This window comes from Phoenix dactylifera, chromosome 3 (genome assembly GCF_009389715.1).
Source record: "Phoenix dactylifera cultivar Barhee BC4 chromosome 3, palm_55x_up_171113_PBpolish2nd_filt_p, whole genome shotgun sequence".
NCBI lineage: Eukaryota > Viridiplantae > Streptophyta > Magnoliopsida > Arecales > Arecaceae > Phoenix > Phoenix dactylifera.
Window position 1 is genome coordinate 19,845,805 of NC_052394.1, and position 23,922 is coordinate 19,869,726.

The following is a 23,922-nucleotide window of genomic DNA, read 5'->3' on the forward strand; positions in this document are numbered from 1 at the left end:
CAGTCATGTTCCACCCCGAGACGGAGTATGGATCGGTACAGTTTTTTTTTTTTATTATTGGTACACCATCTTCTCACACCAGTGCACCACACGTAGTTGAGTATAGCCAAAAAAAAATCAGAAAAAAAAGAAGCTGACCGAATCAGTAGGAAACATTCAGTACAGGTAATGGCCTAATCACATCCCTAATTAACCCTTATTTTAGCGCCTCGTTTTCTGGCAAACGGCCGCTTGAAATGACGCTGATCCAAACATGGAACTCCCAGCACTCTGAAGTTGGTGTGCGCTTTAAATATCATTTTCCTAGTAAAAAAAAAAAAAAAAAATTTCATAGGTACCTTCATAAGAATCAAATTTTAGATAAATATCCTTTCAAAATTAATATTTACATATATATATATATATATATCTATCTTCATAAACTTTATAATTGTATCAATGCTCCCAATGCTTCTAATATAACAGTTGTTTTAATGATATTAAAAAAAAAATTATATTAATTAAAAATAAAATAAAATTTTAAAATTATGCTATTGTTCTTGTTTTTTTCTCCTAATATCGGGATTGCGATCTATTTATATGTATACTCATTAAGAATATTTTAGTTATTTTAATTTAAAAATCGTTAATTTTTTAGCATCGTTAGATAACATGAGTACAAATGCAAAAACAAAAATAAAAATAGGGTAGAAGAACAAAACAAATGTTTTACGAGGATATACATGCAAATATCAATTTTGGAAGGGTATTCATGCAAAATTCGATATTTAGGAGGTTATTCATGAAAAAAAAAATTCTAAAAATAAAGATGTCCATTTTCAACAAAAAAAAAAAGAAAAAAAAAGGTGCCTACCTTTCAACCTGCCTGCTTCAAAAATAATAAACCAATTCTTACAAGGACAAGAAGCACTATTATATGTTCAGAACAGAACCCCTTGAAAATACAATAAACGTAGAACGGAACCCCTTGAACACTATTATATGTTCAGAACAAAATTTGAAGGGTTAAACAAAAAAAAAAAAACTCTTATTCACGAGTAAAAGCAAGAATATTACGGAACTTCCCAGCCCCTAGAGCAATATTTTATAGATGATCCTCAAAAATCTCAACTTGTATGAACTACCAAAAATATTCTCTGAGATCAACTCCATTCAGCTAGTGTTATCATGCAATTTCGGCGGTTTATTCTAAAAGCATTTGCAGTAGTATTATCTGTTTATGAAAGTAGCCGGCTCTAACTAAAGATACCCATCATTTTATTCCAAGTCGTACGAGCAAGAAACTGGTTTCGCTTTTCACAGCCCAAGTACCAGCTTCTACATATACTGAGCATGAGATTTACACAAAAAGTTCAGACCTACAAGCACTGAAGCTAAGTTGCAATCTACAGAGAACAGAAGCAATAAGATTAAATTCTTGTTCTCAGAAATAGTTGTTCCACAAAAGCTGAAGCCACGAACAGCTACTCGTGCTTGACAATATAGCTTAGTTGAGGATTCCAAGCCTGCTTCTTCTTCTTCCTTTTATTTTTATTTTGTTTCGCCAAGAGAAGTGAGAAACCAGCAAAACCAAACTTCTTCCTCTTTGCAGAGAAATTCTTGTGAGTGGTACCATCATCTATCCTTAGGGGAGATAAAAAATCATGTTTTTTGCTTAGAATTTGACCCAGAGAAACCTTAGGCTTTCCTTTGATTTTCTCGGCTACATGTGTCTCAAAATCTTCATGGGCCATAAGCTTCCTGCTCAGTATCTGCCCAATTGACAATGTTGGCCCTACCATGCTCCTTGACCCACCAGTAACCAAACTCAAGCCATTCACATCAAGCATCTGTGAGCCTCTTCTATGCGGTGTTGAAGAGTAGTTCTTGAATTTTGTAGAGTTAATCACAGCGCGCCTCTTCTGACCATGTTCGGACCTCCATATTCGAAGAGCTTCTTCAATACCAAACTTCTCTCTGTTTGCAGCCTCTTCCCTCTCTAGGGCCTCTTCTAACGCCTTCCTACTGGTTTCAACATCTGCTATAGCTTCATCGACCTTTTCTAGTAGTTCCAGTTTAGACTGCTTTGCTTCTTCTACCTCAAGCATAGCAGCTCCAATTTTCCTTCTCGAAATTTGATCAGCCTCATTAGCCTTGTGAATCAGCATGGCATATTCTTCAACTGGAAGTGTGACTTCAGAAGAATTTTGAAGAACCGCAACTGAATGCTCATTGTCTCTTAAGGTTTTGATTTCCTTAAGGATAACAGCTTCTGCTGATTTGGCTGCCTCTTCCATCTTCTTGGCTACAAGACACCTGACCTCGGCAGTCTTTATTCTTGACTTCGTTTGTTCAATTTCAGCAGTCAATTTTGAAATTTCAGATTTGGCAGCTTCTGTCATCTTTTGAAACTTCTCCTTCTCAGAACTCAGTTCTTTGATCCAACTCAATGTATCCGAAGGTTTTTCGCAGTGCATACTCTTTGCATCTTTAAATAATTGTAGTGCCTTCACTGTCTTATTTAGATCTTCTTCTAGGCATGAGACCTTATCAGTATTTGAACTCAATCTTTCACGGGTTTTCTCAAGCAAATGTCTCTCCTCCTTTATTTCCCTCTTTAGCTTTTCAATGGAAGATCGTATCCCAGCTAAACCGCTAGTAGTCCTGTTCAGATTGAACTTTGCCTGCTTCAATTTCATTAAAATTAATCCTGGAGATTGCTTAGTACCTATATTTTGACCTACCGAATCTACAAGGTTCTCAAAATACATGGGCCATTTTTCTTCAGCATCTAGAATTGGATGTACCTTAATACTATCTGAATATTTGTCTAGAATTTTAGTGACTTCCGAGGCTTCTTTCTGTAATCTCAACTTTAAGCCATCTACAATCCTTTTCGTCATTTCAAGTTCTTTCAACACATTAAACGTTTCTCTTTCCTTCACAATAAGATCCATCTCTAACTTTACAGTCTGTTCCTCCACTTTCATAAGCTCAAGATCCTGACAACAATGAGGTTCAAAGAAGACATTTAGCTTGATTATCAAGAGAACAGATTAATCACAATATGTGCACCGACAATATACGTAGGAAAAATGTGTTTGTTGAAACCACAAGCAAGATGTTGGAGCCACAATCAAAGCATCTATGTAGTAATTTGAACAAAGGAAGGAAGCATGCAAGCCTTCAACTGGAAAAAAAGGGCTCCTTAGAAGACAAGAAAAAAGGAAAAAGGCACAAAGTCAGTGTTGCTTGTGCAGAACATCAGAAAGTGTAAAAACCAAAATAAGGAAAGAAGTGCAACTGGTATAAACTTGCACCTATAATTTCTCTAATTAGAATACAAATAAACTCATAAGGAGAATCAACTAGTCATGTGAATGAAATCCTGACATCACAAGTCATAGGTTGCATTTTTTTGTTCCTTCTTTTCTTTTTGTTGGTTAAGAAGATACCTTCATGTTTAAGCATTTGAAGAATTATAAGATAGATAAGTGAGTTAGGTAAACTAGAAAGACTACATGATGATAGCCAAGCAATTTTCAGGGATACAAAAGACAACAAAATGAAAAAGAAATATCTATATAACAGCATTTGGAAGGATACTATTTATTATCTAAGATAGACAAATGGTTTCCAATATTTTATGCCCCCTTGGTTAATTTCTAGTTGGCACAGACGAAACCGTACATGATTTCATCTAAAACTGATGTATCATCCAAAATAGCTCAAACATTCATGGGTTATAGGGATCAAGCTTGGCAGTTATGGTTCACACAAAACCTGTGTACCTTTCCCACATATGTACACGCATATTTGCCATTTTTATTCTTTTTGCTCAAGCACATCTTGCATGACTAGCCTTGATTTTTTTCTAAGCCAATGACCTATTTTGCTCCATGGCCAACTCCCTCACTTTGTTTCTAGAGCTATCAAACCTAAGCCTTGAGTCTTGACTATCACCATCTTCATCATTGTGCATTGTAACTTCACTTAGCAATAGTTTTCAGACCTAAATTCTCATCATATTTCTCTCTTATGATTGCCCTTGCCTTGATGCATTTCAATAGATTGCCCAATTGCCATCTTTTAGCTGGACTCTCTACTAGATATCCACATCTTGAGTCACCGCTTCCTGTTATTGTCACCTTGCAGTCTCAGTTACCTAAATTATAACCTTCTTCGTGTTCAAATTTCTTGAGGCTTAAGTTCTACTATTTGTTTATCATACCTACATCAAGTGGTCAACTATGTATGTCAACAACTTTCCTTCTTCTCTTCCTTGAGAAACTCCCAAGTTAAAAAATAAGTACATCATTCCTTCAACATAGTCAGGTCAACATCTCAAAAATTATAGCCTTTTAAAGGCTTCCACTATTTATTCTTCCCATAAGTCTTTTTTGCACTCCTGCTATATATGGATCTTTTCATTTGCTCATCTTTCATCAAGGTTGTGTATTTAAAGCAGTTCAGTAGTTGACACCATCAACTTACAATAATATTGTCATTCTGTACTTCAATACCAAAATATCATGTCACTTGTTTTATTCAGGGTCTTTTACATTACACTAGGAACTAAAATATTTCAATGGAAATGGACAGATTTTGGTAAGAACCTATTTGAAACTGACTCCATCTTCAAGTTTTAATCAAATCATGCTACAAACAATCTATTTCAGTTTCTCTAGGTAAAGTTCTGACCTCTCCTACTTGGTGCTTCGGCCCATCCTCTGGCTGCAACCATATTGTAGGATTGGTGCTACGGTTCTTGGTGCAACTATGGATTTCGACCCCTATTCGGATCAAGGTCATGGCAACCATAAGTTAGACCATTGGGCCCAACTAAAAAGTACAAGCCAAGGACGCATTCCCTTATCGATGTCAACCGTACACCGAAGCAATGAAGGCAAATGTTATGGCTCTATAGCTTCTTTTATTTCTATAGAGTTAACAACTTAAACCACGTATGGATGAGACATGGTAAGAGAGATCTTGTTATGGAGAAGTTTCAGTAAGAGCAAAAAACAATAATTAGTAGCCTCATTTTCATGTCCTTATTTTTATTTTCCTTCCCTTTTCCACTTTTTTTTTTGGAAGGGGGGTGGGGGGGAACAACGCAAGTTGACAAGTTCTTTCTATCTTTTTGACCTAAAAAAATCATATTAATGCCACTGGAGAAGAGCTAACTAAGCATTAGATGTTGCTTGGTCTATTGGTATCAAGAAAAATGGATGTGGGGAATGCATGCAGAGTGTGGGATGATGTGGCAGGTTTTTTTCCCTCAAAGTTGCTGAATTTCCATTCCTTCCCCGGTCTTTTTCCAAGAATCCCTGCCACCAATGATCAGTTTATAAAAATAAACAAATAAATAAATGACCCCACCTTCAACTTAACTCCAAAAATAAATCAAAAGCAATCCTAGTTGGTAGATATTCAAACTTATACTTTAATTCAAAACTTCAACTTGTAGTAATTCATTCTACATGGCCCCATCTTCTACTTCTCCGGCTTTCACAAACCCTTCAAAGGGTCTGCGTTGCAATTTACAATACAAGTACTCCATGTCCCACCAAAATAAAATCTGTCCCTCTTTGATGCACCTTATGCTTCCAAAACAATAAATCCACATCATCGTAGTAATCTGTTACACACCTAACCACGCCAATTTGAACAACAACGTAAAGGACGGTAATAAAAAATACAAAGAACATAACGAGACGCATAAAAATCCAATGACAAATGAGAACAAGATAAAAATGGATCCAAAAGCAGGGACGCCTTAAATCTTTACCTCGGGAGGGAGGATGACCGGCCCGAGCTGCGGCTTCCAAGGGGCTCTCCTCCCGAAGCGTTCCACGGCCTCCCTCACCGACTCGAAGGGTGCCGAGGTGTCGACCTCCCATCTCCGCACCCTCTGCGCTTCCTTCGCCGCCCCCGAGGAGGAGGAGGAGGAGGCAAGGGTTTCCGGCGGCGCCGCACCAGTAACCACCTCCATTGGAGAAGAACCCGAGGCTTCGTACGAGAATGCCTTCTTTCCTTCTCTTCCTTCTTGTTCTTCTTCTTCTTCTTCTTCTTCTTCTCTGTCCTACTCTTCTTCTCTTTTTCGAGTGAAGTCGAGATCGGAGTAGAAGCGGAAGAACAGCACGGCCGCAGACAGAGGGAAGGGGGAAGGGAGCAGCTTTTGTTAGGAAGCGCTGCTTTTATGCGCGCGAGTGTTCATAGTTCTTTTAAGTGCGGTATATGATCTATCCGTCCAAATATGGCGTCAAGTCTCGCCGTCGCTGCGTTTGACTAGGTACGCCCTTAAATCTGTGGTTACCGCATATGAATTTGTATGGGAATGTACGGAATGTATTATTTGAAATGGGTACCATGCCCGTGAACTTGCCTGAAGTTTGTCTCGCTTCACAACTCACGAGTGCGTGAGTACCGTTTTGTTTGGGGTAGTTCTATATACACCCCCCCTATTGCTCAGGACACCCCCCAAAAACCAAAAAAAAAATACCCAAACTAACCTTTAGTGTAATTACCATATTGCCCTTGAAATTTTCTCATACACCCCCCTTCCTCCTCCTCCGTTTCGTTTTGAAAAGAAAAAAAAAAAACACCCCTCAAACCCCCCTTAAACCCCTCCTCCCCCGTTCCCCCTTCTCCCTCTCGTCGCCGGCATTCTCCCGATCTCCGACCACCTCGCCGGCTTCTCCCGGAACCACCTCGCCGGCTTCTCCCGAAATTTTTTTTTTTCACGGTTCGTGCTCCGTTCGGCACTGGATCGCCGAACAAAAGGCTTCTGTTCGGCTGAACAGTGCCGGACAGAAGCCTTCTGTTCGGCAACCCTCAACCGAACAGATCTGTTCGGCTGCACAGTGCCGAACAGAAGGCTTCTGTCCGGCACTGTTCAGCCGAACAGAAGCCTTTTGTTCGGCGATCCAGTGCCGAACGGAGCACGAACCGTGAAAAAAAAAAATTTCGGGAGAAGCCGGCGAGGTGGTTCCGGAAGAAGCCGGCGAGGTGGTCGGAGATCGGGAGAATGCCGGCGACGAGAGGGAGAAGGGGGAACGGGGGGGTTTTGGGCGTCGGCGAGGTGTTTTGGAGGGGAAGAGCGGGATGGGGGGGGTTTGGGGGGTGTAGAGAGCAATTTAGGTGAGGGGGTGGGGAGGGTGGGGGGTAATTTAGGAATTTTTAATTTTTTAGGGGTGTCCTTAGCAAATGGGGGGTGTAGAGAGTATTTAATTTTTTTTTAATTTTTGGGGGGTGTCCTGAGCAATCGGGGGGGTGTATTTAGAACCACCCTTTTGTTTGTGGTTGATTACCCAAACTACCCCCATGTATGGCAAAAATTACCCATATGGCCCAAATTCCGTGGCTCTCAATTAGAATTTGACACGTGCTTTGCACGTGCCATAAGAATGCGTGGATTTCACTAGAAAGAGGATAACTGAGATTTGAGCATCGAAAAAGGTCAGCTTTCCACAATATTATTTTATTTTTAATAATTCTAATGCTATTTACATTTTAGATTTTTCATAAATAAAACGACTTCTTGTGCAAGAGTCCTTCGATAAAATTATTTTTAGAGAAAGTCCTTTCATAAAAAAAAAATCACATATTTTTAATGATAAAAATTATTGATTTGAATTTGTGCGCGGGACAACGAGTAGGGAGAGGATTCGATCGTCCTGCTGCCCCTCCAAACGCCCTCTGGCGCGACTACCGGAGCATGCCTCTTTCGCGGGCCCCACCCTGTATATATAAAAAGAAAAGGAAGCCTTTATCTTTATTAGCCTTGGGAGCCCGGCTTCGCCTCTACCCTTGGGAGCCCGGCTTCATCCTCAGGAGTTCTCATAAAATGCAGTACAAATAAATGTGCAATCTAGACAAGGCAAGGGGTAAAACTGAGTAATAATCAACAACATGACATGCATGCAAATGCTTTTTCTTTCATCTTTTACATTATTATTGATGCATAGCATAGTGCAGCTTCTAACAGTAAATAATATGACAAGGCCATATCAAACCAGGAATGATTAATCTAACTTTCTTGGTGGCAACATGGCATGGAGACCAAGGAATCTTCATAAGTGCATTGATGAAAAGTTCTGTGCCCGTTTCCATTGCATGAGGGAATGGGAATTGCTTCGGTGTCTGAAAATTCAATCCAGTTTTAAAAATATTTTTCTATTTAACTAATCATGATCCAAACTCATCGAAAAATATTATCATTTCGATTTTCGTTCTAATCTATTCTAATTTCAGCTCCAATCACAAACCAAACATACCTTTACCTATTCTTGTCGTTTGGTCAAGAAGTCGATGTTTCGATTCGTAGAAAGAAAAGGATTAGCCTCTCCTAATCATGAAGGAAAAAAAAGGAATGAAAACATGCCATGTGATACTTTTGCTTTTGTGACATCAAATGACCAAACTTTAGACTTATGAAGATGATTGAATTAAGCCTTGCATAAAAAAGTTAAGCGCATGTTTAGAATATAACATTAGGTGGGAGGTGCCAAGAAATGATATTCTGCTATGCTAGTTCAATTAGCAATTTTGGATTAACACCATTTTTTTTGCAGACAAAAGGAAGAGCTTTCCTATATGGTGATTAATGCAATGCAGCTTGGGAAGTCTGAGAATTTGGTGGATTACTATCCCAATTATAATTTCCAGCACAACCTTTTCTTCTTTTCTTTTTTTTTGATAGTTCCAGCATAATCTTTCAAATTAAAGTATACTCCAAAGCCAATTTTTGTTTCTATATTGCACTAAAACAAAGATGTCTCTTAACTGGCTTTTCCTCAGAGAGACCTGAATCCTCTAAGAAAATAGGCTATTTGAGATTTGATATGGTGATGGCGATGGTCCCAGGGATGCCTGATTGCCCTGTTCACAGAATATGTTTCTATAGTTATTGGATGCTTACATTTAGGTCAGTTTACTGGAACTTACTTTCGATGGTAAAGAACATGCAGAGGCCTTCAGTAGCTCAATAAAGTGGAGCTGTTTATGTTTGATCTGAAAGAAGCCGGAGATCACTCAGGTGGTCACGATCGAGTTATAGGGCTACAATTCCCCATGCAGAGGCGGTGACCGCATTAAAGGCGGAATAAGTGGTTGTAATAGAAGCCACGAGAGAAGCACTTATTGATAGATTCTCTGATGCATGGAATAATATTTTTTGTTCATTGGTCCAAGGTACAAAGTACTGATGCACGTAGCCAAAAAAAACATGATTAGCTACTCAGCCACTTAATTAAATTCTAAGAAGCTATTAAATGCTTGATTAATAAAATTGTGGTCTAATCATCCAGCATGCAAGATGTTTGTTCTCCTATCAACCTTCTTTTCTTTTATTTTTTTCAAAGCCATTTTGTTTTATCTCGGGCATAAAGGAGACTTCCGTTGAAAGATGCTAGTTACATGGCCGTAGCAGGAGAGCAATAAACTCTATAATTTTACTAAGGATTATTTGGTTTGCAGAAGGGGGAGAGAAAATTATGGCTAATAGAAAAAAAAATCTTATATTTAGTTAGAGTTTCACAAAAAAAAAGTAGTTTTTTATTAAAAAACTTCTCGTATTTTATAAAAAAATTATGCAGGATATATAAAAAAAAAGATACTCTTAAGATTTTTTAGATGGAACGGGTAAAATTTTTTTCTTTATTAAGGGTATAATATGTATTTTATACAGCTTTTTTAGAAAAATAAATGCTCAACTAAATATAATCCACTCTATATATAATGTGTTGCCACTTTTTTATAGTCAACTAAATATGTAAAAAATTACTTTTTTTCGGCATCATATACTTAGGCATCGACTTTGCAAAAAAAAATATTCTAATAAAAAAAAATTCCTCAAACAAAATGAGTCCTAAAAATAAACCAAGGGCTCATATCCAAATACAAGCATCTCCGAAGTTTCAAATCTGAAATCTCCACCCCTTGAAGGAGGGATGCAACCATTTTGCTATCTTTTTAAGCAAAGCAACCATTATGCTGCTGCAAAAGTTTGCTTTTAACACAGCATTATTACCTGATCTCTCTTGGATTGTCCTTTTTCTTGTTTATAAGGGAAAGCAAGATACATCTTTGCCCGCTGTATTTATTTCAAAAAAAAAAAAGGTTGAACCCTCATTATTGCATTGTCTTCTTGCAATCGATCAAACTAGATGATGAATGCATCAACCCTTGTCCCCAAGGTTGGTGCCAAGAAAGTGTGAAACTTTAAGTTCACATCATACCTTGTCCCAAAGTCATATTGGACCTTGCTTAATTGATGCTGGCTTCGGAACATGCTTACTATGGGGAAAGAAAAACCATTTGCCTTGGAAGTGACCTTAAAGGTCCTGTGCCAACTCAAGTAAGCGCTTTAGATTCGCATGGTTATAATTATTATATAGTTCTAAGAAGTTCCATCCTGAGATCAAAAATTTAAGAACATCCAAAGAATTCCATGGTGTGCGTTTCCTATTGGCGTTTCAGACATTATAGCAATGTGCAAGAAATTTTAATGTACTGAATGTTGATATGCAATACATACCTAAGAAAACAACAATTCTTACATACATCATTTTACCAAAAAAAATATTGACATAAATTATATTCTTTGTTGTATGTTATACATAGCATATAATGATGTTTCATTGACTTGGTTGTTTTGGTAAGGACTTAACAATCTCCATGGTTTTCCCTTGTATATTGAGCTTTGGATGCCAGATCCAACTATTGCATACATATAAATTTTTATTCTGTAGATCACCACCATGTTTCAGTTGACTTCTTAGGGATTATTATTATTATGATTATTATTGAAGGATGTCTTCTTAGGAAATTACACTCCAAACATTGTGACTTTTGAGTAAATTTAATAAATTACATGGATCTATCTATCCATTGGCTACATTGGATCAAGGTTCTATAAAAATTATGATGATGCGCATGTAGACTAAATTAATAGTTGATAGGAACATAAAGATAAAAACGTGCTGCCTGTGAGAGTGTTATATGTCAAGTAAAGACCTTGCCTAGCAACATTTTCTAAGGCTAGCCTTGGCCCCTAAAACGATATCATCAAAAAGCCCCCTACTTGATAAATGACCAATAGTGCCGTTTTGCTTTTCACTCACTGGATTGATGGCTGTTGTTTGATCCATGCTCTCATTGTTCATTTGCATGCACTGGGGTCAGGTGGCTATTAGCAACATGACTGATCTGTGATTGGGCACCAAGGTTCCAATTAAGCAACGTTCATACACTGTTTCTCAGAGTTGGGGTATACATTCTTCATGCCGAGATGTGCAGAAGCCAAGGTTGCCATAACAAACATAGAATAAAGTTGGCATGGGAATCTGCTATGTGTTTCATTCTTCGTCTCCTCCTCTTTGAGGAGGCTTTGCTTGCTTCACAATCTCTTTGTAGATTAAAGGAGCTAGTTGGGCCTTTCCTTGAAAATAAAAAAAAGTGGGAACAACAATCATAAAGATGATGATTCTCTCAGAAAGAGCAAAGACATTCCTTTATCCACATCACCTCTTCTTTTTGTCAACATCATATTTTCTGACAACTGCCTTCTACCAACATTAATTAATTGATCATCAACAAGATCATCTCCATTCTTTCCCTCAATTTGTGCCAGAAGCTAAAAACACAGTCATCAAGATCTCATCACTATTCATCAATATGCTCCAACCTAGCCTATGAACTTTGCAATCTCCAGCACCACCATCACCATCTATTGTAGAACTCTGAACTAGTCTTGCCAAGTAGTTAGAACTTCATTTGTCCAACCGTGTAACTCGTCACCCTAACTTGCAGAAATGAGAGCTTTCCTCTTTAGATGCAGTTAGGGAGTCAATTTTTTTTAGTAGTGGGTCAGTGATCATACCAAGTTAAATTTAGCCATACTTAATTAACAAGCTTCGTTAATAAACCATTATATATATATATATATATACACACATCATTACAACCCCTTGAGAAAAACAAAAATAGGACCAACATTTAATTCCAAGTCAAGATCTAAGCGCAGCATGTGCTCCTTATTAAGTATATCTCAAACAACCGGAGCCCTACAAGGCCACACTTTGTGACGAAACAAAGAGCCGGCATTTACTTGTCTTGAGGTTCATAGTCCTTCCTCTCCTACCACCCTGCCCATCTAGGCCGAGAGATGCTCTCCAGTACCTCAAGTCGTCCCCAAAGCCCCCTCCACATCAAGCAAGATGACAAGTTCTACTCGAGGCTCCTCTCCAAGGAGAGCTCCCTGGCCAACCCTTCCTTCAGGGTCTACTATGGGGTGGCACCAGGCTCGGTGCCCTTCCGGTGGGAGTCTCAACCGGGCACACCGAAGGATGCCGTAGCCACCTCCACCCTCCCTCCCCTCACCCCTCCACCTTCCTCCCACTTTAATCCCATGAAGTCCATGGCTACCAAGAAAAAGAAGAAAAAGAAGTCGTCCTCAAGGCTCAGCCTCATCACCGCCTTATTCGTTAGGCTCGATCCAAGGAAAGCTCGCCTGGCATCGCCACCAATGTCATCCTCATCAGTGTCATCATCATCATCATCATCATCATCATCCTACTCTTCTCCGTTTGGGTCTTCAGTTTCTCATCAACGTAGCCGATTCTTGAGCTCACGGTCATCATCCTCTTCAAGAAGGGACCATGAGGACTATGACAATGAGCCGCCAAGGTCAATTTTGTGCTTTCAGGTGCGACAGATTCCAAGGTTACTATTTCATCGCAATCGTAAAGAAAAAAAATGTCGTGAGTCGTGAGACGTTGATCTAGCCTTGGTATTGCTCATAGAGGTCTTCTTGTTCAGGCCGTCCACGTACGTTTCTGGTAGAATATCTCATCCGCCTTAGCAGATTCAGAATAAATGGGCAATGTTTGTATGAATTTAAGCATGGCTAGCTTTCTTATTTTGTTGCCGTTATCATCTCTCTTCTTCCTGTAATTGCACAGTTAATAAGATGTGAAATGGAATGGAGTTCAGTCGGATCTGTGTTAAGAAAGGGGCTTCGCCCATTAAGTGTCTCATAGTAGGCTTTTGGAGCTGTTTGGTGAAAGCAGTGGAATGTTGTAATAGTACTATATATGCGAACTTTGTGTATTATGTTGCTAGAAAAAGGAACAATTATGTCATTATTTTCAGGTTTAATTGATATGGAATGATGTGTACTTGGATATTGTAACATACTGATTTGATTTGTCTCGTCCACTTGTTCGTTTTTTAAATAGAATTGACTTATAGGAACAGTCCATTTTATCGCTTTTACAGGGGCTTCAGATATTAAAAGTATAGTTTGAGGATTTGCCCGGGCCAAGAAATGAAAGATGGGTGCAGCTACCTCAGCATCTAATGTGTTCGGGCTGTAGATTGTTAAAATATTTGTAGAAAAAAATAATTTTATTTTTTTTATTTCAGCACATTTGGTACATCTCAGAGGTTATATATATTTTTGTACAGACTCTATACAAGAAATATAATATTGGCTGATTTAGAATCATGCTAACAAAAAAAAAATAATACTCGTTGATACAAGTTATTATGTGATCTCTAAAATTACTTTAATAAGACCGTACTAACAAAAAAAATAATACTGACCGATACAGAATCACGCTAATAAAAAAAATATTATGGGTTGATACAGGTTGTTACGTGATCCCTAAAATTATGCTAACAAAAATTTCGAAATTTTTACTGCTTCTTTCATTAAAAATGAGTAGCAAATTTTGAGGAAGAAGAAAGGGGGAGAGTGAAGAAAACGAGGTTTTTATACCGTGTTTGAACTTTGACTTTTCTCATCTTTACACCACTTTACACCAAGAACCGTAACGCAGCACTCCGTAGCACTTTCTTTTGCGTATTTATGTCTTTTTTTCACTTTACGAATGTAATAAGATAAATTTTGACATTACAAAAAATTGAAAGTATATGCGACGTTCTAGAGGAAGAAACAAGAGGCGTAGAGACTGCATGAGTTATTTTTCAAATCATTCCCACTACATTTAGGACATTAAATGGCAAATAGAAAGAAAAGGACAAGGTAAAATCACTATATACATATATATATATATATATAGAGAGAGAGAGAGAGAGAGAGAGAGAGAGAGAGAGAGTAGCTCGGGCCCATGGGCAACCTCAAACAATAATCCAGCCCACCCACTACTTCGGCAGAAATGAAAGGACATGTAAAGGGGGGCCAGTAGTACACCCGTGCGTTCTAATTTCTATGCAATTAATCTTCTCTCCCAGTGACCTAATCGAGAGTTTGGCAAACTTGGATTCTTGTAGAATGATGAACTCAAATTAATGGCCAAAAACAAGAATTTTAACTTTTAGATATAAATATATAGCCATGCTCATGCAACGCACAGGCGCAAAGTTTGCTCAATCTCACATATCTAGCATGATGCGTTTTTCTTTAAAAAAAAATCCAATATGCACCTAACCTACTCTCCATCTCTTATTCTGTCCTCCAAGAATAATTAGTGTTTTGAAGCTGCTCTCATGGAAGACTCACTATTTGAGCAGGTGGTATTTGGGCCCTTTGACATCAATGCCATTCCAAGCAAGTGGTCCACAGGGTAGTACTTGGGCTCCTTGACATCAATGCCATTCCAAGTGGTCCACAGGGTTTTTGTCCAACCCAAGAGTGGTTTTCTTTCTTTCTTTTTTTTCGGTAAACTGGATACATCGATCATACAACCCTAATATAGATACATCATAAAGTTCCAACCCAAGAGTAGCTTTGTTTTGAAAGTGAAATAGAATTAAATACTGGTATGAAACCCATGCATAAGCCAGAAAAATTTAGGAGAGATTTTTTTTTTTTTTGGTCCAACATTCCAACTACCATGGTTGAGTTTAACACTCCTGGCATCACATGAGGTGCTTGATTAGCCTCGCAAGGCATGTTCTAGGCATGATCGATTGATGCTTCTTAGTATAGTTTGACGGTCCAATTTGATGACTTAGATCTCGACAAATAGTTTCCAAGTTCTTGGGATTTTATGCTAATAAGGTAGGAACTATATAAAAATATCGATACGCATAACAAAAGTAGATTTTCTACTATCTGAATCAAAGGATGCAAATGAACCAGCTCGTGCTTCAATTTTGCATTGATTGGTTTCCAATCAAAAGTTACATTGATTGAGCTGGGTTATCAAGTACATGTTGTTTATCTTGGGCCAGGCCGGGTCTGAGCCCATTTGATCTGCAGCTGGTGCCCATTTCTTTACCTTAGCCCGTGACCTGTAGCTTGTGAGTGTGCAAACTAACTGGAGCAATTTATCGAAAAGGGTCCAGCAACAATTTTAGGCTTTTTAGCACCCTTAACTCCATATTAGAACGTCATGCTTTCAGAAAACATATTATATTTGTGCAACTATTTTTCACGGATGAATTTGCCAAAGTTAAAAGATGTGGAGAAATTTCACAAAAGAAGTCAGAAGTCATGCACTTCTGTAGCTTCTCTTAAAGTGCTTCTCTTGATTTTTAATCCTTGAGTGGCCCTTTACAGCTTCTCTTATCTTCAAACAAACAAAAAGAAAAAAGAAAGAAAAGAAGAAGAAGAAAGGGTTTCTTGTAGTATCACTTCTCAAATGATATTACTAAATACCTAAGCTTTCAGGAACTACTTTCGAAAAAAGTTTCAAAATAACTTCTAAGAAAGGGTTGAAAAGCAGCCAAAATGGTGCAACATCAAATATCCTTGGAAATGGTCTGATCGCCCTCATTCAATAGTTAAAGTGGGGTGAAGCGTGAAATACCTTTTTGTTACTCGAGCTCTTCTATGCTAGAAAAGCAAGGAAGATGAAATGAAACAAATGGGAGCTCAAGTAGTTGGCACCCCATCTTTGTAAGCGAGAGTTCTTGGATTCAAACCTTATAAGTAGTGTCAAATAACTATCATATTTTATCCAAAGGAAAAACATTAGTGATTACAATTCTCTAAAGAAATGTAATAATATCATCGTTTGCGTGAACTTATGTAATATATCATTGTTTTTTTTTCTTTTTCTCTAAATAAAAAGAAAAAAAAACAGTAGGTAATAGCTTTCAAAGCCAATGCGAAGCCAGTATGCATCATTTGCCACCATGAAGTAGTCCCAATTGATGAAAAAACATTATGTCTGGAATTAACTTTGCACCTCCTAATTAGTGAGAGAGAAAAAAACCTTCTATCCACGCCCTCAAAACCATTCAGCAATACCGGAGGCAACAATAGCAAAATATCGGTCATGCCTAATTAAATGCACAATCACTAAAGCAAAATCTTGATGGAGTCGAATAGTGTATAACTGCACAAAGTTAATCCATTTTTGTTGAACATCATTTAAGATTTAATCAAAAATCTCCCACTGTGTGCGGTCATCCGCTCTCTTCTTTCTCTCTATCTCTCTCTTCCTTGAGAAATAGAGACATATCTCAGCTGCATCCTCTTGCCCTCAATCACAAGCATCCGGTGATAAGAACATTGTTTCTAGTGAGATTCCGCAACAATTTCAGATGACGATTTCTTTGAAATAGACATCAAACTACCAGGAATTAACATCACAATTAGTGAAAACCATGTGCTCTCTGAACAGTTCTTGCGTAAGTAAATTGTATATGCTTTATTTAGTTGGCTCAAAAAATGGACCTCAAGATGCGACAAATCTTTCAAAATCTTAATCCCTAATAACCCAAGGCAGCCAAGACCTTCCCTTTGATTCCTTACAGAAGTCAACATCTAAAGGAAGTCCACGTGAGCAAGCAATGCCACAGCTGGCATCACGGAACAAGAAGAGCCCCTGTCTCTCTCTCTCTCCCCCTCTCTCTACCTCTCTTCTTCTCCAATGATCCAATTCTTGTACATCAGCAGCAGCAACCAAACAAAACTCACCATTCCTTGTCTTCACCATCTTCTTTTTGTTATCATCAAAAAAAGAAAAACAACCATCTTCTTATTGTTCTCTTCCCTTTTGTATTTATCTATGATATAAGCTTAGGCCCACTTTCCTTTATTATCTTGCCTTCTAAGCACTCTTTCCTTTCTTCATATTCCGTCTTTCTACTTTCACTTCTGTACCTCCATTTCTCTCCCCCCACCTCTCATTCTAATTCTGAGCTCCATCTCCATTGCCAAGGAGCATGCCTGAATGTCCACAGAAAGGTAAGTAATAGGAAAATGCAAAATATTCTTCAAACATGCAGGAAAAATCTATCCCTGTTTTTTGTTTCAACTATATATCTATATATATATTCTTTGGATTTTTAGCTTGTCGTTAAGAATCGAAACTATATGCACAAGATGCATCTTGAGCAGTCTTTTTATTAATGAGTTGTCCTTAAATAACACAAAAGACCTAGCCTTGATTCACATGCTCCATACAAAGGGAACACTAGAAGTCTCGATCCTTGCACCAAAACCCTAATCATGATGGTACATGTAGAGCCAAACTTTTTGTTTCCTCGCCCTGAGGAATTTTTCCTTTGTTGTATGTTTGCCCCACAGGGAGAGATTTGATGAGGTCGGCAAGAAGATCAAGAGAGAAACTGATGACACCACCGATAGAATGGGAAGGCGACTAGGCCCAGTGGGAACCCTAAATACCATAACTCCTTGCGCCGCTTGCAAGCTCTTGAGGCGGCGGTGTGCTCAAGAGTGCCCCTTCTCTCCTTATTTCCCACCTCATGAGCCCCAAAAGTTTGCTTCGGTGCATAAGGTCTTCGGTGCAAGCAACGTCTCCAAGATGCTGATGGTATTATTTCCACTCTCCGCAAAATATTCCATCGTTTATCTTCTCCATTTCAAATCATGTGATGAGGTTCTTGTGATGCACATACTTCTTTACTTATAATTAATTAGGAGGTTCCTGAGGCCCAGAGAGCTGATGCGGCCAATAGCCTGGTCTACGAGGCGAACATGAGGCTCGGAGACCCAGTCTATGGATGCATGGGGGCAGTTTCAGGCTTGCAGCAACAAGTTCAGGCCTTAGAGGCGGAGCTCCGAATGGTAAGAGCTGAGATCTTGAAGCATAAGTGCAGGCAAGCTAGTGTTCATGTCCTCCCTACATCTCATGCTGCTTTGCTTGCTCCCTCTGGGGATGTGTCCGTCGCTGCACCTCCTCGTCCAGCTTCTTCTGCTTCTTCCTCTTCCATTTACACCACCCCTCCTTCGACCTCCTCGACTGACTACAGCTCCATCAACCCAAATGGAAATGTCGCATTCTTTGGCTGAGAAGCTCACAAAAAAATTTTGTAAGTCATGATCAACAACGTGGAATAAAGGAGGCAAGAAATATTGGTTTGTTGGGAGTAAAATTTCCTTTAAAAAAAAAAAAAATCTCTTTCTTTAAATTCAAGCATTACTACTTGATGTTCCAAAGCCCAAACTCGCCTAAAATTTGCTGAATAATAATTTTCATTATCTTTCATCTCTTGGCCTTCTTCCAATGTTTCGTATGGATGAGCAAATTTTATACGTCTTCCAGTCATGTTATTTGTGGAATTTTGTGTGTGAACACCATGTCGATCTGTACTCATCTTTTGGTTGGACAAAGCACGAACGTTTTTTTTTTCTGAAAAGGATGTATCGAGTGGATCTGATTTTAGAGAAAATAGAATATGGCTTTTGGAGGACGCACCAAACGCCATTCCAAGCATTTTTCTGTGATCATTGAGAAAGATAACACCATATATACAAACTCCCATCCGTTAGTCACTACAAAAAAAAAAAAAAAAAAATCTTATCCGTTGAGTGTAGATCTAGTTATATATATACAGTAAAACCATGGAATAATGAAGTGTTTAAGAAGAACTTTTTTTTCTCCTTTTTTTCTCTCTTGCTTAAAGTAAAGAGAAATGGATATTTGGACTCCTTGCACCTACGTGTGTGATCTGGCTGACTGAAACTAGTGGCTTCCTCACATGTTTGTCTGTGCACTTACTCTACCTACCTCGGGGGTCGGTAAGCTGGGAAAAGAAACTTGAGAACTGGTCATGTGGATAACTAATCCTGACTTCTATTCTCCAAAAAAAAAGGCAAAAAAAAAAACCCGGACTTTATCATGTGTCCCCCTACAATGGTCTTGCTTAATATGTTCATCAGAGACTCTATTATTGCTCCATTCTATATCAGATACCGCTGCTGCTGTAATTTATTTGGGTACAACTACATTTATTCAATTAAAGCAGCAATTCCATCCTCTACTTTGACTGTATATGGATTGGTTGAAAGTAGCAAAACATATGATCAAAGTATTGTTTTTCATTATAATTCATCTATGGGTAAATCTCTAGGGAGAAAAGCTTTTTTTTTTTTTTTTTGGGTTAAGAAGGGGATTGATGAGAGAGAGAGAAAGAGAGGCATTGTGTTTCCTTGGTTGGGTAGTCAATGATCTTGCCAGCTAATTTATTGCGAAAATTAGAGAGGGTTTCCTTAGCGTGCGGAGTTCCACCAGGGTGGAAGGGGAAAGAAGAAACATTTAACAACACTATCATATTTATTGGGAACTACATGACTTCACAATCTCCCAACTCTTCCACTTTTTCTTTTCTGTCCTGTTGTCCATTCTTTATTTTTGAGAAGAAGGTAATTCCATGGATGTGATGGGCTTTGGTCTACGGTCGCATCATAGTTTGTCCTTACTCAACTCTAATTCCAAAAAGAATAGTTACTTATACACCCAATATCATATAAACAAATACTTTTCTCCTAGTTAAAATCTCAACTCCGTCTTCATGCGGCAAGTAATTTTATGATGCGGTTTTGAAGGAAGGATTGTTAAGCGAGATTTCTTTTTTTTTAAATAGATGGGTTGTTCAGACTTTCTAGATGGACTATAGGTTGGTAACGCTTTCATTGGTCAACAATAATGTAGTCTAGCTACTTATATGGACAATGTGAAAGCAATATTAGTTCTACATCCCAACTCCTAGAAAAAATATGAAAACAAATTTCTTTCTCCTATTCAAAATCTCAACTCGGAGTTCATGAAACAATGTTAATTATAATTAGTTTAAAAGCAAGAGTTTTAAGCAAGAACTATTTTTGGTAGATGGGTTGCTTGAACATTTTGAATGGATTAGGTTGATAACGATTCAAATGATCGATGCTATTATTGATCCAAAAAAATTATTAAACTCGATATAGATCATTATGAATAATCATGTACAAAGTCTGAAAACAAGATCGGCTATATTCCAGATTTAGTTGACTATTGAAATTTTGAAAGCCATAGCATCAAATTTTAATCAGGAGAAAAATGTAATTCAACCTAGGCAGAACTTCACTAACATAAAAATAGGATTTTTCATCTATTTCTAACTATTGAAGGAATCAAACTTAATATAGAAAATGGATTTTTAGAGAATAATAGAAAACTTGCAACTTTTCTTTTCAGCTAAAAGAATAATCTGATTTTTATAGAGCGAACCTTACTTATATAAATGAAGAATTTGCATTTTGGAGTTTTCGAAAAATGCAAGAGTTTAGCCTAAAAATGCCAAAAAGAATCACCAATAAAAAATAAAATGAACATGGTCATCAAAAGTAGTAGTGATATTTTTTGGACTAATTTTCGATAGAGTTTTGAATAAAATTAGAGAAAAAAAATTTGTATTAGATTTTAATGAACACCAGCCTACTAGTATTATTTTGACAAATTTTTGGTAAAAGATTGAATTAATTTCTCTAAGTTTTGGATAAAACTTTATGTTTGAAGGAGGAATTTAAATAAATTTTTGGAACAAATACAATTAATTTGTCTAATTTTTTGGAAAAAGAATGCTGTTGAGAGTGGGATTTGAACCCACGCCCTTTCGAACCAGAACCTTAATCTGGCGCCTTAGACCAACTCGGCCATCTCAACGCTCTCTGACTAATTAACGTTCTTTATGTTACTTATAATAAAAGCTTTGCAAGTGCATGGTAATTTAGGGAGATTGCGATATAGAAAGATTCACTATGAGGTAGGATGAGGGTGTCATAATCTCTTCTTGTCAAATAAACCACTTTTATATTATTGGATGGATGCAAATGTAATTATAGGCATATTTAATGATTCCATATGCATTGACCAATAAATATCACCTACAACACAACATGCATAGAATGCATAACTCATGCTCATATTTCCAATTCAGAAAGAGGCTTTAGCCCAATAGTGAATCTAATTTTATATTATTAAAATTTTAGAATTGCATTGTGTCAGTGCAAAATATTTGTCCTACTAACAATCGGTTAATATAGATTGCATCTAATAGAGTTAGTTTTTTGTTAAATTATCCTTTAAGGTATGCTTTAGATCCTTGTCAAATAATTCATTCTTTCTCACCCTAGCCCTATTTATTTAGCCAAAATCATCCCCATCCATATGGATACCTTCATGACCTCCCTTTTCTCCAAACATACCTAATTTCCTTCTTATGTGCAAAAGGTCCGGCGTGCCCATGAGGCACAACTTGCTCAAATTTTTCTTCATATGTGCAGGTGCAAATATTAGAGACTGTTATTCTTAACATAACAGACCTTCCATCAATTTTGTGGCTATAGAGGAGAAATTATTAGGTGAATCAGGTTCGCCATGGACCTAGGATGAGATCATCCTAAGTCACGTTTATGCACAAAGAAGAAGAAAGAGAAGGAAAAATGGAGTGATTTCAACTTAGGTCTAGGATGGACCTCATCCACCCAATAATTTATCCTAATGGGGTCTACCTCATGGAAGGTCACTCTCTTTAGCCTCCTATTTCATGAAAAAAAAAGGGACTAACATCCTTCATTGCTCCGAGTTAAAGTTCAAACTAGTGGGCTCTGATCCTTTTTGGTGTGGCCCAACATTCGTTACTGAATGAAGAATTAACAGGTTATCGAGCAATTAAGTTGCTCTGCGGAGAAAGACGGCAAAAGACTACATTTGAAAGGTCAAATAAACATCAAAACAAAGAAATATCATCCACAATCAGATCTCCTCCAACCATTATTGAACTTTGATCCAACAGATATCTTAAAAGAAGGTGGTTCCGCAATAGAGGGCGAAGGAGATCTAGAACCATTTCATGCATGGCTGACCCTGCAGCTTTTCAACCTGGGATGTCCCCGCTGAATGAAAGAATCAAAGGCTTTAGACAGCACCAAGTTAATGGAAGAGGATTTGTGAAGAAAGATGCGGTTATTTCTTTCCAACCAAATATGCCACCTGATAGCCATCACCAATTGATCTCAGCCTTTTTAAGATCTCTCGGTGATGCGGGATTTGCACCCCGTCACCAGCAGAGCCCACACACCAGCCGAGCAGGGGAAGAGAGAGTGTCCCTCAGAAGGTATTGTCCGCTTTGGGTCCGATTTGGGGGTCGAGCGTACCCGGAGCCCTCCTCACGGCGCCTCACGGTTTTGCCCCACAAAAGGCGCCTCCTAAGGGAAGGGTGATTGAGCCCCCCATTATATGGCACAGACCTTCCCGCTGATTAGCCGATGTGGGACTAAATTCGGGGAACCCCCCGTAACACAGCCCCCCCAGCGGGGAGGTCCTGTGCTCGGGTCGGCTCCTTGCTGGATAGGCGGAGGGCCGAGGCCCTCCTTCTAGCGCCATCTGATGCGGGATTTGCACCCCGTCACCAGCAGAGCCCACACACCAGCCGAGCAGGGGAAGAGAGAGTGTCCCTCAGAAGGTATTGTCCGCTTTGGGTCCGATTTGGGGGTCGAGCGTACCCGGAGCCCTCCTCACGGCGCCTCACGGTTTTGCCCCACAAAAGGCGCCTCCTAAGGGAAGGGTGATTGAGCCCCCCATTATATGGCACAGACCTTCCCGCTGATTAGCCGATGTGGGACTAAATTCGGGGAACCCCCCGTAACACTCGGTACCTTCTTTCTTCTCCAAGATGCCCACAGATCTTTGCAATCCTTTGGTCTGTCCATGATGTTCATCAATGTTCTAATGACAAACCACAAGATTCTTGAGAATGAACATCTCAGAAACAGGTAAGAAACTGATTCTATGTTGGCTCCGCAGAGATAGCAACCTGTTGATCTTGCCCATCCTTTCCTTGACCATCCTTTGGTAGCGAGATATTATACAGCATGGATTAAATGAAAGTGGTGTATGTCGAGGGTTACGAGGGAAATCATGCTTTACAAAATGGTCAAGTGCCCATCGACTGGAAACAAGATATCACTGTCACTTTTGTCGGGATTCATTCCCCTAAAAGAAGGTACATGGTATTGTCCTCGAGGAGAATTCTACCAGAGTGATTGAGTGAATTCAAAATCCAATTCGTGCAGCTGGCGAGATGTGAATGATTCACGACATCCTATGACTTTTGGATGAATGCTCCTTCCATTAAGCCATTCATACCTACAGAGAGACAAACAGTGCGGCTGACTGGATGGCATCCTTTGCGGCTCAGTATTCTGGAGATTTTATATGGGACAACCACACCTTGGTTCCATCGTCTTTTGTATTCCCTTATTCTTTTTGATCTTATGGGCTGCACCCACACTCATTATGTGTGAGGCACTTTTGTACCCAAAAAATAAAAATAAAAAAACTATTTTTTTAATCCTTCATCATGATTGCTTTATAAATATTATTTTTTTTTTTGCACATCTACCCATTAAAAGTATTTTAGTTATTTTAATTTGAAACCGTTAATTTTTTAACGGCGTTAGATTGTGTGGGTACATTTACAAAAATAAGAATTAAAAAAAGGATAAAATAGCAAGACAAGTGTTTTTCGAAGGTATAAATGCAAATATTAATTTTGAAAAGATATTTATATAAAATTCGATATTTAGGAAGGTATCATGCAAAAAGAAAACCTTTTACCGGTAAATTGACCATCAGTTTTGCAAGTTGGGTGCAAGACCATATTGCCGGTCCAATTATCTTGATCCAAACCCTCCTGGTTGCTTGGAGATTCCAGGTCAAGTCTAGCATAAGGAGTGGAACT

General features: G+C 38.4%; 2 protein-coding genes and 1 non-coding gene across 3 annotated transcripts; 1 reads left to right on the forward strand and 2 right to left on the reverse strand.

Moving 5' to 3' along the window:
- Positions 1-1,236: 1,236 nt before the first annotated feature.
- On the reverse strand, positions 1,237-6,378 carry LOC103721963 (WEB family protein At2g38370-like). Its single transcript, XM_039124917.1, has 2 exons — positions 5,771-6,378; positions 1,237-2,981 (listed from the first exon to the last, which is right to left on the reverse strand). Exons 1-2 carry the CDS (start codon positions 5,972-5,974, stop codon positions 1,464-1,466), a joined length of 1,722 nt encoding a protein of 573 aa, XP_038980845.1. The 5' UTR covers positions 5,975-6,378; the 3' UTR covers positions 1,237-1,463.
- Positions 6,379-16,819: 10,441 nt separating this feature from the next.
- Positions 16,820-18,411, forward strand: LOC103721949 (LOB domain-containing protein 15-like). Its single transcript, XM_008812342.4, has 3 exons — positions 16,820-17,143; positions 17,486-17,732; positions 17,840-18,411. Exons 1-3 carry the CDS (start codon positions 17,130-17,132, stop codon positions 18,209-18,211), a joined length of 633 nt encoding a protein of 210 aa, XP_008810564.2. The 5' UTR covers positions 16,820-17,129; the 3' UTR covers positions 18,212-18,411.
- A 2,351-nt stretch (positions 18,412-20,762) lies between these two features.
- On the reverse strand, positions 20,763-20,843 carry TRNAL-AAG. The gene has a single exon. It is a non-coding gene; the product is annotated as a tRNA-Leu (tRNA).
- Positions 20,844-23,922: the final 3,079 nt, after the last annotated feature.

What these genes read in the sequence shown, in the direction of transcription:
- LOC103721949 (XM_008812342.4), top strand. An exon ending in ACGTCTCCAAGATGCTGATG is followed by an intron (nt 17,733 to 17,839) that starts GTATTATTTCCA and finishes ATAATTAATTAG; the next exon opens with GAGGTTCCTGAGGCCCAGAG.
- LOC103721963 (XM_039124917.1), bottom strand. Translation starts at nt 5,974, where the DNA reads ATGGAGGTGGTTACTGGTGCGGCGCCGCCGGAAACCCTTGCCTCCTCC. An exon ending in CGGTCATCCTCCCTCCCGAG is followed by an intron (nt 2,982 to 5,770) that starts GTAAAGATTTAA and finishes CATTGTTGTCAG; the next exon opens with GATCTTGAGCTTATGAAAGT.